Genomic DNA, 19923 nt, shown 5'->3' on the forward strand with positions numbered 1-19923 from the left:
ACACATTCCCAAAGTATTTAGGTACTTCCCATAGGAAACGTCTAGGCTCAGTGACGCAGGAGGAGAAAATGCTGATATTCTATCATGTTGTTCAGGGAGAAGCTTATAAATGGGATTGGGGACTTCCTTCCCCCACAGAGTCAGTGTGGTTGGAAAGACACAAAGAGAATTTATCTCATTCATCCATGTATAATGGATGATCTGCCACCAGGGGAACTTCTGGACTGAAACACACTGCTTATTTGTCAAAGGATGCCTCAGAAGCAGCACTTTGGTCTCTGGGAGAGAATGGGGGCAAGAGAAAGCTGTGTTGGTCTGAACCAGCCATGCAAGGACATGCATTTAGTACAATTCAGAGGAAATTTTAGGATGAAAAGAAACGTCCTGCAGTGGTAGAGAATAAGAGGATTCAGAGAGCACTGGAATTTTTCCCCTCTTAACACATTATTGACCAGAGATGTGTTCATACATCTTTTGTTACCTAAATGTTATTAATGGGGGACATATCAATATCACTTACGTTAACAAGTCACCAGCCACAGGCGTTAGTTTCTGCAAAGATCCCTTGGTCTATAATCAGATAAGTGGAATAAAAACTGGCCTGAACAGTCTTTTTTTTTGGCTTTGAGGTTTGTTGTGTGTGTCTGAGCTGTAATGGTGCCTGTAAACAAGGGGCCCTTTGGGGGGAGAACTTCACTTCTCACCGTGTTTTGGTGAGCTTTGCCTCTCTTCAGCTCTGAAGCTGCCCTCTGCTTATAGCTGCTTATTAGCCTGGGCCTGTGACCTTGTGCATCATGTAAAAAATCAATTGTTTATTTTGCTTTTCTTGAAACTGTTTCTAAATATGTGCATTTTTGGTTTTGTGTTTCCAATAGGAAAACTCCGGAGATGACAGTCGGGCTCTGGTCCATCAGCTTTCCAATGAGAGCAGACTGTCCATCACTGACTCTCTCTCAGAGTTTTTTGATGCCCAGGAAGTTCTGTTGTCTCCAAGCTCTTCAGAAAATGAGGTACGAGCACTGTTTTCAGTTAGTTGCCCTCCATATCTCCTGCTGCTTTACTCATTCGGGAAATAGCCAAAATTTAGAAACACTGAACTCAATGGCCCCTTTTTATCATTACTTTCTAAGGATCTTCTTATAAGTTACACCACAAAAGTCATAAAAAGATAAAAAATCTTAGGGGGAAAAGGTTGTGAAAGGAAGTATTGGGCACACCCTGGTTTCTGTTATTGATACTTGATTTGTTATACCTCTTTTCAATTGTAGTTTAATGATTTTGATTATAAGCTGTTTGATAATGTATTATTTGCAATACAGGGCCAGAAGTTAGCCCCTTATATATTTTTTCAGTATTGAATTTGATCTATAGTAATTTATAATATATAAGTATTGTTATAATTAATTTATAATTATATTTTGAGTGAGTGTACTGGTCATTTTAGCTCTTCAGTATAGGAGGACTAATTTGTTGTTGTTGTCCAGTTGCTAAGTTGTGTCCAACTTTTTGCGATTCCGTGGTCTGCAGCAAGGCCTCCCTATCCCTCAGTATCTCTCAGAGTTTGACTAAGCTCATGTTCATTGATTTGGTGATGATATCCAACCATCTCATCCTCTGCTGCCCTATTCTTGTTTTGCCTTCAGTCTTCCCCAGAATCAGTGTCTTTTCCAATGAGTCAGCTGTTCGCAACAGGTGGCCAAAGTATTGGAGTTCAGCTTCAGCATCAGTCCTTCCGATGAATATTCAGGGTTTATTTCCCTAAAGATTGACTGGTTTGATCTCTTTGCAGGCCAGGGGACTCTCAAGCACCACAATTCCAAAGCATCGGTTCTTTGGTGCTCAGCCTTGTTTATTGTCCAACTTTCACATCTATACATGACTCCTGGCAAGACCATAGCTTTGACTATACAGAGCTTTGTTGGCCAAGTGCTGTGTTTGCTTTTTAATACAGTGTCTAGGTTTGTTGTAGCTTTCCTTCCAAGAAGCAAGTGTCTTCTAATTTCATGGCTTCAGTTACCATCCACAGTGATTTTGGAGTCCAAGAAGAGAAAATCTGTCACTGTTTCCACTTTTCCCCCTTCTGTTTGCCATGAAGTGATATAACCAGATGCCATTATCTTAGGTTTTTGAATGTTGAGGTTTAAGCCAGTTTTTCCACTGTCTTCTTTCACCCTCATCAAGAGGCTCTTTAGTTCCTCTTCACTGTATCATCTGCATTTTAGAAGTTATTGATAATTTCTCCCAACAATCTTGATTTCAGCTTGTAACTCATTAACCCCTGCATCTTGCATTGATGTACGATGCATATAAGTTAAATAAGCAAGGTGACAATATACAGCCTTGATGTACTCTTTTCCCAATTTTGAACCAGTCATTTGTTCCACGTAAGGTTCTTGTTGCTTCTTGACCCACATACAGGTTTCTCAGGAGACAGGTAAGATGGTCTGGTATTCCCATCTCTTTAAGAATTTTCCACAGTTTGTTGTGATCCACACAATCTAAAGCTTTTGCATAGTCAATGAAACAGAAGTAGATGTTTTTCTGGAATTCCTTTGCCTTCTCTGTGATCTAACAAATATTGGCAATTTGATTCCTGGTTCCTCTGCCTTTTCTAAAGCAGCTTGTATATCTGAAATTTCTCAGTTCAAGTACTGCTGAAGGCTAGCTTAAAGGGTTTTTAGCATAACCTTACCAGCATGGGAAGTGTCTGGTAGTTTGAACATTCTTTAGCACTTGCCTTCTTTGGAATTGGCGTGAAGACAGACCTTTTCCAGTCCTGTGGAAACTGCTGGGTTTTCCAAACTTGCTGACCTATTGAGTGTGACACTCTAATAGCATCATCTTTTAGGATTTTGAATAGTTCAGCTGGAATTCCATCACCTCCACTAGCTTTGTTCGTAGTAATGCTTCTTAAGGCCCACTTGACTTCATAGTCTGAGATGTGTGGCACTAGGTGAGCGATCACACCATGATGGTTATCTGAGTCATTAAGACCTCTTTTGTATAGTTCTGTGTATTCTTGCTACCTCTTCTTAATCTCTGTGAGGTCCTTACCATTTCTGTTCTTTATCGTGTCCATCCTTGCATGAAATGCTCCTTTGATACCTCCAGTTTTCTTGAAGAGATCTCTAGTTTTTCCGATTCTACTGGTTTCCTCTATTTGTTTGCATTGTTTATTGAAGAAGTCCTTCTTATCTCTCCTTGCTGTTCCCTGGAACTCTGCATTCAGTTGGGTATATCTTTGTCTTTCTCCCTTGCTTTTCACTTCTCTTCTTTTCTCAGCTATTTGTAAACCATTCTGACATTTTCCCTTCTTGCATTTCTTTTTCTTTGTGATGGTTTTGGTCACTGCCTCCTGTACAGTGTTACAAACCTCTTCCCTTGAATCTGTTTGTCACTTCCAAATCATAAGGGATTTGATTTAGGTCATACCTGAATGGCCTAGTGGTTTAAACTTAAAAAAGTGGGGAAAACCACTATAAGTACTAATATTGTTTATCTATTCATATCCATAGAAGATTCTCTTATTCACAAATAGTTAAAAGACAAATTGTAACTCATTCTACTCAAATGCTAACAAATTCTGTAAAAGCAGGCTGAATTAATAAGAATTTTTATAATGACTAAAATCTGGAATTTACTTGTGTTGCCCTTGTCAGAATGAATCAAGAATGTGTACGAATTTTAATAACATATTTTCTGTCAACACCTCCTAGGCAGACTGGTGTATGGGGCTTAATGAAAACAGCACCCAAAATTATTTCTGTAGGTTTATAATGTATGGTTAAAGATATTTGATTATTTGAAGTGAAGGTTTTATGAAATCTGGCTTGTTTACTCTCATGTATATTGTTTCCTTTTTCCCCACAGATTTCTGAAGATGATTCATATGTCAGTGACATAAGTGACAACCTTTCCTTGGACAATCTCAGTAATGACTTGGATAATGAGAGACAAACGTTGGGTAAGATTTAAATTATTTGATCTCAAACTATTATTTGAGTGTTTGGATCTTTGCAGAATACTAATAAGTATATATGGAGTACCCGCTGCAGACAGAGAATGGAGCAAATTCTCCATCAGAAACTTAAGACGTGGTTGCCACCCTCAACTTTTTTATAATCTAGGTAGAAACATGGCACTCGTGTGAGAAATGTATTCATTCACATAAATTTGTCCGCTCATGCAGGTTTCTATTTTATAAAGTAAGGGCATATGAATCATCGTATGAATATCAAAAATTAATATACCAGATGCTCCTTGTGTGGTTAAACTTTCTGCAAGCATATTAGAATATAACTTTTTGCCTTCAGGTATCTGGTGGCTTTCATAGTCTAGGCATGCTGTCGGACTTGTATTGTAAAAGGTCTGGTCTGAGTGCTAATTTAGTTTCAGATTCTTCAAGATAACTCATTTGAGAGTAACAAACTGCTATGTCCTTGGGGGTAGGGCTTCAGGTACCCTAAGATGTCCCTTTATTTCTGGTTACTCTCAAGAGTGAAAATGATGCCCAGAAAATGTGAGTTGGAACCACGGGGTACCTGGAGTGTCTGCTGTCTCCAAACAGCTCTGATTTAGGAGTAAGTAGACTAAAGCTTGTTTAGGAAGCTGACCTATCTTAAGAAGAATCTGCCCACAAAACAGGCTTCTATATGAGTCCTGTAGCATCAAATACTCCCAGTTTTGGTACTCAGTGTGCCTGGGGTCTGAAGGCTTATCTATGCCAGAACACCACCTCTTTTCATATCTACACAGAAGACAAGGACCATGTCAGGTCCGTTTTGATGTTTCAGTGTTTCCCAGCTCAGTAAGTGCATGTTAAATATGATGATGAGTTGTGATCTGTAAGCCAAAGAGCCTGCTCTTTGAAGATTACAAAAAAGACAGGTAATTTTGCTGTCTTCTGGAAGAACATCCTTCCAGCATCATACCTGCTAGAAGTCAGAAGCTCATTATGCTCTGTCATTCCTGAATTGTTTTTGGAGAGGTTAACCCTTTGGTGGAAAAGTCTGAGAACCAGTGATTCAAAGGTAAAGACCAGTCATATAGAAGCAAGTTCATAATGCTGTTTTTTGTAAAAAAAAGAAAAAAAAACAAAAAGGTGAACTGAAAGAGAAATGAGAAAGCATCAGTTATTTCTTTAGCAAACAACACCCGCACTAAATGGGAACCCTCGTTGTTAATGACGAAGACAGACAAACACCAAAGTCTCCTTCTATTTGAGGCCTTAAGGAGGATCCCAAGGGGAACCGAGGGATTAGACAGTTCAGAGCTCAAAGTTAGAACAGAGGACTTGCCCAGGGACCTAAGACCACACCTGTGCTGAGTTGGCACCAGCCAGGAAAAGCATGTAAGAGGTGAAGACCAGTTCTCTCTCTTTTCCACAGCCATGTTGCTAGATTACTGACCAGTGTTTTCTTAGCTTGAACAAACACTGGTCCAAACCCAACTTTCTTCTTCGGCAATAATTGGAAGATTAGATCTCTACATATCAGTACTCTACTGAAAGGATTATATGTAGAAATAACCTTTGCATCTTAGGACACATATTTCCTACAGAAGGAAATAGGATTGGATCCAGGTCTTGAAAAATTACCACACTAAAATTTCTTTGAATCCTTAGTAAAAGCTAGGTATTTAGAGTGTTTCCTATTAATTTATACCCCTCCCCGACCTGCCCAAATCAGTATGCACATATTCAGTTCTGTCACTGCATTGGGTGCTATGTGGGGGTTCAATGGTTAGGAATATAGATTTAGGAACTGGATTTCCTCAGTTAATCCCAGCTCCGCCACTCACTGGTTATGTATTCTAGGGCAACTTTCTCAAGTTCTCTGTGCCTCAGTTTTCTTCACCTGTAAAATGGGGCTAATAATATTGTTTATCTCAAGAGGTTGTTGCAAAGGATAAGTGAAACAATATATGTAAAGTGCTTGAGTGAAACAGTATATGTAAAGTGGTTGAAAGACTGTCACAGAGTAAAAAGCTAGGCATGTATTAGCCATTATTATTAGTAGTAGTATTGTTGTTCAGTTGCTAAGTCGTGTTTGACTCTTTGCAATCCCATGGACTGCAGCATGCCAGGCTTCTCTTTCCTTCACTGTCTCCCAGGGTTTTCTCAAACTCATGTCTGTTGATTGTGATGCCATCTAACCATCTCATCCTCTGTCACCTCCTTCTCCTCCTGCTCTCAATCTTTCCCAGACTCAGGGTCTTTTCCAATAAGTAGGTGCTTTGCATCAGGTGGTCAAACTATTAGAGCTTCAGCATCAGTCCTTCCAATGAATATTCAGGGTTGATTTCCTTTAGGATTGAATGGTTTGACCTTTTTGCTGTCCAAAGGACTCTCAAAGAGTCTTCTCCAGTAGTAGTGTAATCTTTCTTTAAAACAAAGTATTTTGAGATTACAGGGAACACAGTTTTTAAAGACTCTTATCGTTAGCAGCTGTTTACTTGATTTTTCCCCATGTTGAGCAACTGAAACAAATTCAGAATTTAATTGCATGTTTAGATTAACATGAGACTTCAAAGTATGACCTCACTTTCATATTCTCCTGTTCATCAAAGCAGCCTCAATATTCAGAGTGGTTGACTTTAAAATACCATTTTCTCATATGTTGGTATAATGCAAAAGGTTTCTTTTTAAAATAGGTTGTGATGGGGGTGGAAAAAGAATTTCAGAGCAAAAAGCAATGGAAGTTATCAGAAATGAAAAAATTGATGGGTGTAAATATCTAAGACGTAAATGTTTCACTCATTTAAAAAGCTGTGTAGGCCAAATGTTAAAGATAAATGTCAAGTGGCAATTAAATTGTAAAGCAAATATAGAAACAAAAGATTATGTCTTAATATATGATTAGGAAAGCAGACAATTCAGAAAAGAATATTCATGAAAACATTCCAAGTCACAATAGGAATTTTTTTAATGTAAGTTAAAACAAGGAGATAGCACTGTCCACCTAATGATTTTTTAAGAATTCAAAATGAATGCTGACAAGCCTAGAATGACCTCAGAACATGGACACTGGTACATGCTTGCTGATAAATGGGAAATTTTGAAGAGCAGTATGCTCACATGAGGGCTTTCCTTGTAGCTCAGTTGGTAACGAGTCTGACTGCAATGCAGGAGACCTGGGTTTGATTCCTGGGTCGGGAAGATCCCCTGGAGAAGGAAGTGGCAACCCGCTCCAGTATTCTTGCCTGGAGAATCTCCTGGACAGTGGAGCCTGGCAGTCTATGAGTCGCAAGAGTCAGACACGACTGAGCGACTAAGCACACACAGGCTCACATGAATCAAAGGTCTAGAAATGTTTGAGTTCTTAGACATAATAATCCCACTTCTATATGTCCCCAGAAAATAATCAGATGCGATCAAATATATAAGGATATGTACATTAACTACTTTTTTTTCATCATAACAAAACATTGAAACAAATCTAGAAGTCCAACAGTAGATGAATGATTAAAAAAATTAGGACTTATTCATAGCATGGAATTGTTTTACATTCATTAAAACTGTTTTAGAAGAATTCTGGGTAGCATAGAAAAATATTTATTTTAACTGATTAAGCAAAGCATTAAACTCTACAAACGTTGTGAACTGTATGGAGAAAATAATAAATGAAAATACTCCAATATAAATGGCTACTATTTCTAGGTGGTGGGATAATAGATGACTTTTATTTCCTTTATAATTTTCCTGTAATATGTGCAATTGTTTTATCAGAATTTGAAATGATCTTTTAAAAGATTTTTTAAAAATTTTATCAAAACTTGAAGTGCTTTTAAACAGAGTTAAGGAGATTAGAAGTAACCTACTCTGGGCATAGCAGTTTCCAATATTATCCTCAGTGCATATAAACTCTGAAGAACTAGCTTTTGAGCAGTAGCATGAAGAGTTCCCTGCAAAGAAAGTCGGTGAGTTTTAAAGTGTTTATAGTTTCAGGTGCTCCATTTAGCTGCTCAAGATTCTTTTTATTGTCTGACTTTCAGTTATAATCTGGACAATTGAGATTAACAGTATCGTTGTGTACTTGCTCAGTAAGGAGGATTTCTTTTTCCTTTTCAGTAGTAAATTAAAATGAAAATCTGTATAAGGCAACCAGGCTGATTTCCCTTTCAGGGCCAGTGATCGATAGTGGTGGGGAGGCCAAATCCAAAAGAAGGACGTGTTTGCCGGCACCGTGCCCCAAGTCCAGTAACATCAGCTTATGGAACATCCTGAGAAACAACATCGGGAAGGACCTGTCTAAGGTGGCCATGCCGGTGGAGCTCAATGAGCCCCTCAACACGCTGCAGAGGCTCTGCGAGGAGCTGGAGTACAGCGAGCTCCTGGACAAGGCCGCCCAGCTGCCCAACGCCCTGGAGAGGATGGTGAGCACACATCCTGCCACTCACTGACCTGCCTTCGCAGCTGAGCTGCGGGCACAGCAGGGCTCCTGTCCCTCCGCTTTCCACCTGGATTGCTCATCAGAGAGGCTCATTTCCCAGCCACCTCCGCTTCCCATCTCTGCCTGGCTGTTTTCAGTCACCTGGTCAGGAATGGCCATTGAGAGCAGCTTCCCTGTAACAGCTGCTGCCTGAGGATAGTTCTGCTCTGTGGTTTTGGGCTTCCTCTTTCTCCAGAACCTTCCATGTGATTGTTCTGATATTGCCTGGCTGGAAAACATGTCTTGAGGGCTGTCTGAGTGTTTGTCTTTACTACCCTGAGTGGGGAGAATTTAATTTTTTGAGCTCTTTTTTGTTTTGTTGTCCAGGGTAAATTTCCCATGAGAAAGTTTTGGTTTATTTTTGAAATTGTCCTGTCAGCCCCTGAATTTTTAGAAAATATCATTCAGTCACAGAAGAGGTTTTCACATCAGAAAGATTCTTCTCCCCCTGCCACTACTTTAAAATCAGTTTTTATCAGAGTATAGTTGATTCCCCTTCCCCACTTCTTCTTCTATAGAATAAGTTAAAGGATAAAAATCATGCTAGAAAAATTAATCTTCTGTCCTTTACTTAGTATCAGTTCTAATCGGGTAATGGGGCTTCCAATAAAGGGGCCTCCAAGAATTTCTCATTCTTCCCCTGTCTTATGGAGACAGAGGACAGGGGTACCTTGGTGATAAGACTGTGGCCAACTCAACCCTTTCTGTGACTGTGGCTATTTGCTCTTCAAAACTGAGTGCCTCTTCCTCTTTTTGCCTTCTGATATGTTACCTGCTCAACAGAAAGCTCATTGTGTGGGATGCTGGCACATCAGTGTCCTCCCCCACATTCAGCATCTCTGCCCTGGGCATTTGCTGATTGGCTGAATCGGAGGGCTCACCTCCAGCCCCAGGGACCCAGCCAGACATCACCCTCTTACTGGTGGAGGATGCCTTTGTTTTCTAAATTGTGCACATTCTGCAGTTTAAACTCTCGTTAAAACTTAAATTTCTTCAGTAATTTGAGGATTAAGGGAAAATCTTAATTTCTGGTTGAAAGAGACATCCCGTCTCATCCCATACTGTCTCCAGGGACTTCGCCCATCAAAGAGATTTTGTATCTTGATACTAATGATAATAGGAGTAGCAGAGAAAAACAAGCTGTTTATTTTCTGTCTTCTTTGTTACTCTTCCCCCAGAGAATTTCTGTGAACAAAGGGAGGTAAATAGATTCCAAGGAAAGCGTTAAAAGTTATCATTTGTGGACAGTGCTTTTCATTAAAGAGCATGGTTGACTTTGAAGATGAAAGCATTTTTAAAGGTGTTTCATTTTTGTAGTGATTTAGAGACCCTTAGGATGTCAGCTGATTGATTGGAGTCATTTGACCTTGAGAAGTAGTTTGAGGAAAGGCGCCAATACATTAAGAAAGGAAAATTCAGAAAAGCATTAGGGAGAAACCTAGCCCATGTAATAGGTTTGCTGCTCCAAGTATGAGGGTCAACTCTACCCCTGCAGAGATTCTCTCTCATGTCGGCAGCCCACAAGGAAGATGCCTTGTTTTGCCTGCTTCCTCCCTTCCTTCTCCTCCTGCATCATGAATGATTCCAGGTTCTTTTCAACATGTGTTCTATTAAATTGTGAAGGTGATTCAGGGTTGACTCAACATTCCATTTAGACATGTGACCTTGCTGCTAATCAGAAAACAGACATCTGAGAAAGCAGAGAGAGGAACAGATACCCAGGTTTCAAGAACAGACTGAACTGAGCACAAGTTGATTTTAAGAAGCTCTCCAGCTACTCTAGAGTGTTTATACACTCTAGTATGAGGTGGTAAGGTGGGTCCAGCTTGTAAAAGGCATTGAAAATTATATGACTAGTGAACATTTATGAAAGATACCCAGCTTTTTTCCCCAATATAAGAAACTTTATGAAATAGGCAGAGAAGAGGAAACATTGAGATTATTACTCAGTATTAGAAAGGAAAATTTGCTATTGCTACTTAGGTTTAATTTTTTTGCCCTCCTCCCTCTCAAAAGACCAAAAGAATTCAGACACACCTCAGAGATATTGTGTATTTGGTTCCAGACTGCTTCAATAAAGCAAGTATCACAATAAAGTGAGTTGCATAAGTTTTTTGGTTTCCCAGTGCATATAAAACTTATGTTTACACTATACTTAGTCTGTTAAGTATGCAATAACTTTGTATCTAAAAAACAATATATATACCTTAATTTTTAACATCAAGCGAAGTGAAAGTTGCCCAGTCGTGTCCAACTTTTTGCAACCCGATGGACTATACAGTCCACGGAATTCTCCAGGCCAGAATACTGGAGTGGGTAGCCTATCCCCTCTCCAGGGTATCTTTCCGACCCAGGAATCAAACCAGGGTCTCCTGCATTGCAGGCAAATTCTTAACCCATGCAGGAGACCCCGGTTCGATTCTTAGATTGGGAAGATCCTCTGAAGAAGAGATAGGCTGCCCATTCCAATGTTCTTGGACTTCTCTGGTGGCTCAGCTGGTAAAGAATCTGCCTGCAATGTGGGAGACCCTGGTTTGATCCCTGGGTTGGGAAGATCCCTTGGAGAAGGAAAAGACTACCCACTCCAGTATTTTAGCCTGGAGAATTCCATGAACTTTATAGTCCATGAGGTTGCAAAGAGTCAGACACAACTGAGCGACTTTCACTTACATACCTTAGTTTTAAAAATGCTTCACTGCTAAAGGAAAAATTTGAAATATCGTGAGAATTGCCAAAATGTGACACAAAGGCATGAAGTGGCAAATGCTGTTGGAAAAATGGCACCAACAGACTTACTTGCTGCAAAGTTGCCATAAACCTTCAATTTATAAACATCGCAGTTTCTGCAAAGCACAATAAAGCACAGTAAAATGAGGTGGGCCTTTACTGTGGCTCTTCAGTGTCCTGAAAGGGGAGCTGTGCAAAACACTGAGACTCTCACAGCCAGAACTAATAAGATTCTTTTCATTTCATATTCACCTATAATTTTCCTTTAAAAAAAACTTTTTTTGGACCATGCCATGTGGCATTTCAGATCTTAGTTCCCCCAACCAGGGATTGAACCCATGACCCATGCATTGGAAGCATGGAGTCTTATCCAGTGGGCCACCAGGGAAGTCCTTTCTTTTGCTTTTTGAGTTCTCATTTTTCCTCCAAGAAAAACAAAACTTCTTGAAAGCTAATGTGTTCTGTCCTGTGACTCATTACCCAGGCTCAGGAAATGACTTGCACAGATTTTCTTTGGTCAGATGAGTTTTTTTTTGTTTTTGCAATACCAAATTGCGAATGGTTAAACTTAGGATGCTTATTCTTAAATTTTTTTTTATCTTGGAGTATAGTTGATTAACGGTGTTGTCAGTCTCAGGTGTACCCCAAAGTGAATCAGTTATATGCGTAGTATATGTATTGATTCTTTTTCAAGTTCTTTGCCCATTTAGGTTATTACAGAGTATTGAGCAGATTTCCCTGTGACTTACTCCTGAATCTTGAGGGAAGTTAGGCTTTAATGCTCTTTGTCCCTCTCCTCCTCCAGAGCCTTAGGACAACGTCAGGATTGTCAGATAGTGGCAGATTTCGAGGGACTGACTCACCATCTTGAAAGCCTTTATCCACCTGCAGGCATCAAACCAAAGGGACAATCTGATTCATTTGCCTCTGGGGCCAAAATGAACACTATTTAAACCCACAACTTGAAACCAAAGTCCATTTGGGTGTCATTAAACCAGGGACAAATCTTTGCCTTTTTTTGAAATAAACAGGAAAGAGAGAAAGAGAAGCTATATTTTGTTCATGTCTTTGTGAAAATAAATTTCTTTGTGATGGAGGAATAACCAGGTTCTTGCCCTTTCCCTAGGTGTACGTGGCAGCCTTTGCCGTGTCCGCATATGCATCTAGCTACTTCCGTGCCGGGAGTAAGCCTTTTAATCCGGTCCTTGGAGAAACATATGAATGTATTCGTGAGGACAAGGGCTTCCGGTTTTTTTCAGAACAGGTACGTATACACCCTTTTTTTGTTTGTTGGGAGAAGTTGCTCATGTCTCCCATTAAGCATGCTTTTGGAATATTTATTTCCCACCTGTCACTGGCTTCCCAGTAACAGAGATAATTACAGTGCTTCTACACATAAAGAGAGAGATCGGTTTCCTTCCGCTGAAACCTTGCCACCACCCATGGGCTTAAAGGTGCTAGCCAGGCTGGGGCTCGCTTGGCTGTGTGCATCACCACAGTCTTTTCTGTTTAAACGTGTAGCAGAGAGGAATTTTTAAAGCACGAAGCATTTGCCCAAACTGCAAGTTAAGAGATTTAAAGTGTGCAGCCTAGCTCGCTGACATCACCATTCTAAAACAGGAGCACTGCCATCAGAAGCAGGAGCACCAAATAAATGCATTATTCTTGGTTTTGATTTAAGAGAAATCATTCATTCATATATTTGTTCATTCTATCCATAAATACTTCTCAAGATTATACCACATGCCTAGCATTGTTTTAGGTGCTGGGGTACTGCACTGGGTGATGGGCCAGAGGCAGACAAGAACATCTGTCCCTCAGCTAATAGAGGGACAAACCTTATGCTCACACAGCCCGAGTTCCCTGAGGTTCCACAAGACCCTTCCCACCTGTTAGCAGTGGGTAATATTCAAGAATTGTATCTCTGGACTCAGCCAGCCTAGATTCCAATCTCAGCTCTCTCTCTCACTAGGTTTGCAACCCAGGGCAAGTTCCTTAACCTGTCTGTACTTCAGTTTCCTCTTTAAAGTGGCGATGAGGATAATGGTGCAGACTCAGATGGTTTTGCAATGATAAAATGAGTTATTCTCTACAAAGTTTAGAGCACTTATCCTTGAAGTAGGAATTGTTACATGAGGGTTTGCTATCCTTATTGACCTATGTATGACAGCATAACTTGCAGTAGTGGAATGTTGGGAACATCCACAATATCTGTCAATAAGGAATTGTTTAGCTGAAATAGAGTGCAACTTGACTGAAAATAAAGACCACTTCTCTCCCATCGCGTTAAGGCAGCACCTCAACAGGTGTATCCCTAAATGTTATCCTGGGAACATGAAACATCATTGGTTCCCTCCCAATTCGTAGAAAACTGAGGATAAAAGGATGAGTTGCTAAAACATGATTTTCCTCCTATTATCTTGGTGCCTTCTTTATAAGTGGGCTTCTTTATAAGTGGACTGGTATTATGGAAGTAAGAAGGGGAGGGTGGTGTGACTGAGAGTCTTATGAAGATGGTGCTGGTCTTAACTGTGAATTATGAGCAGCGTTCTCTGAAACTCAAATGAAAATGATTAGTCAACAATCCCAAAGCACATTGTCAATTGTTTTCTGGTTAGCAGTTAAAACAAGAATTTAAACACTGATATTCAAACAGTAGGGGTTTAAATCAGTAGTTAAAGGGTAAGATAATGTGATTCAAATTCAACTGGGTTATTTAAACACTAAACCTAAAATGGAATGTGAATACATGAAAATATAATTTGGTTACCATGGTATTCTGTGCGCTCATGTGAATAAAACAAAGGCCAAAAATAGCTCCAGACTACAGCAGACAATCAAGACAGGATGAATAGGCAGAAGAAAAGAGTAGTAACACACGCTTGTGTAACACTGAGCTTCAATTCCACGAGCCCCTGACAGGGCAGGGCTGATTTGGGATCTGTGGCTCCCCTGTGGTGGCAGGGAGAAAGAAAAGGGAGCCCCTGGACGTGTGTGCACAGAGATGGAAAGAGTTACATAGCTTAGTCTTTAGTTCCATGAAATGGATCCCAAGGAAATAAATAAGAAAGAGATCTGGTCATTTTTAGTAGCATAGGGCGTGCTAGGAGTGATATGGACCGTATTCATCCTAACCCCACCACTGTGTGGCCTTGTATAAGCTACTTAAACTTTCTAAACCTCAGTTATTTTTCTGTGAAATAGGGATGATCATGCTTAGTTCATAAGCTGCAGGAAGGATAAGTGAAATAACGCACTGAAACTGAAGCTCCAGTACTTTGGCCACCTGATGCGAAGAGCTGACTCATTTGAAAAGACCCTGATGCTGGGAAAGATTGAGGGCAGAAGGAGAAGGGGACGACAGAGGATGAGATGGTTGGATGACATCGCTGACTCGATGGACATGGGTTTGGATGGACTCCGGGAGTTGGAGATGGACAGGGAGGCCTGGCGTGCTGCGGTTCATGGGGTCGCAAAGAGTAAGACACGACTGAGCGACTGAACTGAACTGATGTGAAGCACATTCAGTACTTGATTATTGCTCTTATACTGAGAGGCAAGGCAACTTTTAAAATGCTTTTTAATACCCAGTGTTATGAACAGCTAGAAGATTGTTGAAGTAATATATCCTATATCTACTCTACTGATTCAGATGGTTCAAAAGTAGCATAATGTCACTGCTGAGTCTCTGACAGAAAGCCATCCAGGAGGCTGCCAGGAGTCCTAACAGCTGGCTTCACCATGGGAATACCACCATCCCGATCACGAGGGAGACAGTTCGTCTGTCTGGAATTTAGCCTTATAGCATAGGTAGTTGAGTCTTTTAATACATCTGAGTGTGAATGAGTCTCTCAGGGACAGAATCACACTAGCTAAATTTATAAGAGACTGTTCTATAAATCAGAATACTACCCTGTGCCTTTAGAATATAAAATAGACTTGCCATGGGGACCAGATGGCTTTGGTCAGCCTGACCAGGGATGTTTTCCCATAGACAGATTTCTTAAGGAAGACAAAATTGTGGTCATCACATAAGTGTACAGTGAGATGGAGAGATAACTGATTAATTCAATCTGCCAGGCTGTCTGCTGCCCCAGGAGTGGAAAGGGTTTTGACCAGGGTCCTCCTTTCCCAGCCAGCAGGCAATATGTCAATTTAGCCTCCTCTATTCCCTCTCTTGCCCTTGTTGGTTACATTGACCAGCCTACTGTTGTGTGTGAAGGCTTTCTAATTTAACACATCTAAAGAGAGTGCCCGAGCATTTATTCTGTTTTATGCTGGTACCTGCCGGTCTGGCTCCTTCTGCTTCTAGCCCAGAAGACGCTCTGTTTTGGAGACAGCATGACTCCACCCGTGTCTGTATCTGTAGGTGATGGACTGCAGCTTTCGGAGTTTGGGGGCTGCTTTGCTTTCTTGTACTTCTCTACAATGAGTAGAGGTGCTGAATGACTGATGTAATAAACTGAACAGAACCCCTGAATTAATATTTTGGGGTGGAACTCTAGTCTAAGGAGGACACTGATGGAGATATCTCCAGGTGAAAGGACCTAGAATAAAACAGATCACTCAGCTTTTCTACTGAGTTTTCTAGACAACAGAGTTGGGTGATTTGGAAAGTGATTTTTATCCATTTCCTCCAAGCCCTGGGATTTCATTTGCTTGTGGTTTTGGTGGGGATGGGGAAGTGTTTGGAGTTGTCAGTGGCTAAGGAAGTTGAAGTAAGTGCTACTTCACAGAGTTCAGCTACATGGAAGCTTGCCCTCTTTATATCATCTCTCACGTAAAAGGCCCAAAAATGCAGTATCAAAATGACTCATGCAGTCAGAAACGAGAGAAGGCACTTGCTGTTCAAATTTTCCTAACAATTAACTAGTATGGTGCTTGCAAAGTACTTTATGCTTTTCAAACTTGATCAGGATCTTGTTTGATCTTCGCAATAACCCTGTGTGGCCAGTGAGGCAAGGATCAATTACAGATGAGAAAACCAAGGCCTGGCCCATCAGAGCCTTTCAGTGGTCCTCAGCTGAAACCCTCTGTGTCTATTCCAGCATCCTCTCTCCCTGACCTTTTTTTGGTATGCCTTGTGTAAATTTAGTGACTGTGCTCAGAGCTGCCAGAGTCATCAGTTGCCCATGTGAAAACAGCCTTTTGTACTCTGTTCAGACTGTCGGATTTGCCTGTCATTGTCAAGTAAACCTTTCATCCTGCAAACTCACATAGGAGTGTGTTGTCAGCTCCCATTGCGGGCTGGGCAGTGGCCTTTGTGAACAAGGAACATTCAGGAATCAGTCATAAACATTCCTGTCACATGTGCTAACCTCTGACTGTTCCACCTTCTCAGGGGAGCGGTTTCCTTTCTGCCAAGAAATCTGATTCAGCTTTGGTTTTCTAAATAAGCCCAGAAAAGGGAGAATCCAGGAGGAAAGGACTTCCTTTCCCTTCTCAGGGACTAAGGGTCCGGCCAGCAGGTTCTTCCTCATTGGTTCTCGGGCAGCCTGGTTGGAGTTTCATCAGGGACTAGACTGGTCAGAAAAGTCATTTCAGTTCACTTTGCTTCTTTTTTCTGTACCTTTGGAGACAGTTTGGTGTCCATAAAGGATATGCAGTTAAGCTATTGTCTGAATGTGGCTTTTCCTGATTACCAGGAACTTCAGCTGTCAGGTCAAGTCATTTTCAGCATTTACACGTCCAGACATGACTGTTGAATTTTTGATTGAAGAGCTGAGCAGAGTTATTGAAAGTTACTAAACTGTAAGAGATTCAGATGGAGTCTTTTCTCCTTTGCTTCACAGACACAGCTCTTCTTCCTTTTCTATTACTCATCAGATTCTGAAAAAAAAACCATTCTTGGCTGGACTTTAAAAATACCATACCTGTCACTTCCCACTGTGCACAGTCACATCACCCATCTGAGTGGTTCTTTTATCTACTCGTAGGCAGGGTTATTTACTTCTGATTAAAATGGCATCTCATTTAAAGTCATTATCAGGGTAAATTCAAAGCTGTTCAAGTAAAACAAGCAATAAATCAACTGTAAGGTGACCAAACCAGTGCTTCTGCATTTCTAGGTTATTACTTACTGTATTTTTCTTTTTTAAAGAAACCATGTGTTTATCAAATAAGTACTTAACTCTGAACTCAGGGGAAGAGAAAATAATTGGCAACTGTTCCCCACCCCCCAAATCAGACCAGTATTCGTGGCCGCCTCCTTAGTAGCTTTCTTTTAAAATCCACATCCTGTTCATCAGCAAATCCCAGGGTCTTCCTTCTAAAGCCGTTTTCACTGCCACCCCACTGGTGCTGGTCGCCAAGCCCAGGCCATCGGCATCAATGACTGGGCTTGTTGCAGTAGACTCACTATCTGGTCCCTTGTTCCCACAGCCAGTTCTGCACTCAGCAACCAGTGATGTCTCTAATGACTTCTGTGGTCACTTGGAATCAAACCCCAAGTTCTGGCTGTGGCCCACAGAGCCCTCTAAGATGGCACCCCTAGATATCATGCCTCTTCCCACTTTTGACTCATTCAGCTTCAGCCACACTGACCTTTTTTTGCTCCTCCTAAAACATTCTGAGCATCTGTCAGCCCTGTGTGGTGGCTGCGTCCTCTGACCTGGACATACTTCCCCTGGCTATCTATGTGATTGGCTGTCTTACTTCTCTTAGCCTCAGGGATTTCCATCACAGAGTCCTGCCCCAACCACCCTGTCCAGGATGGCGTTCCCACTCACCATCTCCCATTTTCATTCTTGCTTATTCTCCTTCCCATGTTACCGCTGGCAAATTATGTGCTTATATCTGTCCCACCCATTGCATTTCTGCACTAAAATGTAAATTCCGGGAGGGTAAAGATTTTTGTCTCTTTTGTTTCTCATTGTATCCACAGTGACTAAGACAGTGCCTGACACATCGCAGACAATCGGGAAATGTTTGATGAATGCCTTGGTCCCCTCCCTGGGTGATTTTTGACTGGTCGCTTGTTCTCTTTTCCACAAGCATCCCTTCGTGGTGGGAGATGCGTCCAGACTAGGAGGACTCTTTACGGTTCTGGACAGCTGCAGGACTGATGTATTTAAGGTTTTATTTTTCTCAATATGAAGAAGGAAAATCTACATAATACACAAATATTGAAACACTCATATTCTTGTCTCCTTACCACCCACCTCTTACATAAAGTGCATTCTGAAAGCATAAATCAAAAATCATCAGGTCATGGTGAAGAAAGACCTCAGCTATACAAATAAATCACAAGAATTCTTAACTGCCAGAGAAACTCATTGATTTTGAGATTGTAGAAAGAAAGATACATATAAATATTTGCACAATAAAAAACCATATATACTAATTTCCTGAATGTTTGGTCCTTACCAGTAAAAAGTCGCTCCTCTTTGATCAAGGGGGAGAGGAAGTGATGGAGAAAGATACTAAAAACAGTCCAGAGTGGGTTTAGCCAGCAGGTTAACAGTGTTTGCTTTGAGGCTAAATCAGTTCAGACTCAAACTCAAAATCTAATACCTTTCTGTCCCTGGGTTAAGATGTAATAAAAAGAGAAACTCAACTAAATCCTGTACTAGCAAAGACAGGTTAGATGGTGCCCATTATTCTTTACTCCAGTAGATAGTAGAGAGATTACCATCAACAAAAATTAAACGATTAACTGGTAATTACCCCCTTTTCATGGGTTTTAGACTTCCCTGGTGGCTCAGATGGTAAAGCATCTGCCTACAATCTGGGAGACCTGGGTTCAATCCCTGGGTCTGGAAGATCCTCTGGAGAAGGAAATGGCAACCCACTCCAGTACTCTTGCCTGGAAAATCCCATGGATGGAAGAGCCTGGTAGGCTACAGTACATGGGGTTGCAAAGAGTCGGACACGACTGAGAGACTTCACCTCACCATGGGTTTTTAAATTAATTAAAGCCTTAATAGAATCTTTTCCAATTGCCTGGCATCCACTGCTGCCTCTGATACTGAGATTCAAAGAAAACAGATGTTAGAACAATAGTATCTTGAAGCCAGAGGGATTCTCAGACCTCATTTTACAAAGAAGTAAGTGAGACTCAGAGGGGTTGGAAAGGTCAGACTCAGCAGGTTCATTTTCTAAATATCCATGATGGGAACTTAACAGTGTGCCGAGGCTTTGGGCAGGAGCCAGGGCCCAGCTTTGAGAGCAACCATCAAGGAGCAGCTAGGGCATCTCAGGAAACAGTGTTAGATTTGAAGTCAGAAGACCTGAATTTAGAGTGCTGCCCTCACGAATTTAGAGGGCCGCCCTCGTCAGTGATGAACTGTGTAGCACTGGGCAGGCTCTTGACTGGGGAAAAAACCCGTTTCCTAATTCATAAGATAAGGGTAATGAAGACACAAGGTTACTGTGAGAGCTAAGTGGAAATACCACTCATGACAAAAAATTAAAATTTAATCTCTGCTGACTCTGTAGTAGCAGATGATCCTGGCACTTTCCCTGGGCGATCTTTTTTCAGTTTGCAGAGTCAGTGGTACTAGTCCTGTTTTACAGATGAAGTAATGGAGGCCCAGAGGGTTTAAAAACACCCTCAGGGTCACTCAGCCAGTAGATGATATTGATGATACTGCACAGTTAGCTTCTAGATCTGGGGGACTCCAGGAGCAATCTCTCATTCCCTGACACTCATGCAGCACATGGCAGAGGCTTCAGATACGTTTCATGAATAAATACCTGTAGGAAGGAAACATATCAAACAAAAATAAGGCATCAATTTAGTTTCCCTGGAAAGCTTTGTAAACTTCTT

General features: G+C 41.0%; 1 protein-coding gene across 1 annotated transcript in view; it reads left to right on the forward strand.

Moving 5' to 3' along the window:
* OSBPL3 (oxysterol binding protein like 3) overlaps positions 1-19923 on the forward strand; it is a 95512-nt gene that overhangs the window by 52056 nt on the left and 23533 nt on the right. The window contains exons 12-15 of the mRNA XM_052638651.1: positions 876-1010; positions 3871-3964; positions 8123-8373; positions 12283-12420. Coding sequence (XP_052494611.1) covers positions 876-1010; positions 3871-3964; positions 8123-8373; positions 12283-12420 — 618 coding nt within the window. The remainder of the gene's footprint in view (positions 1-875; positions 1011-3870; positions 3965-8122; positions 8374-12282; positions 12421-19923) is intronic.

Source organism: Budorcas taxicolor, chromosome 4 (assembly GCF_023091745.1).
Source record: "Budorcas taxicolor isolate Tak-1 chromosome 4, Takin1.1, whole genome shotgun sequence".
In the NCBI taxonomy this organism is placed as follows: Eukaryota; Metazoa; Chordata; class Mammalia; order Artiodactyla; family Bovidae; genus Budorcas; species Budorcas taxicolor.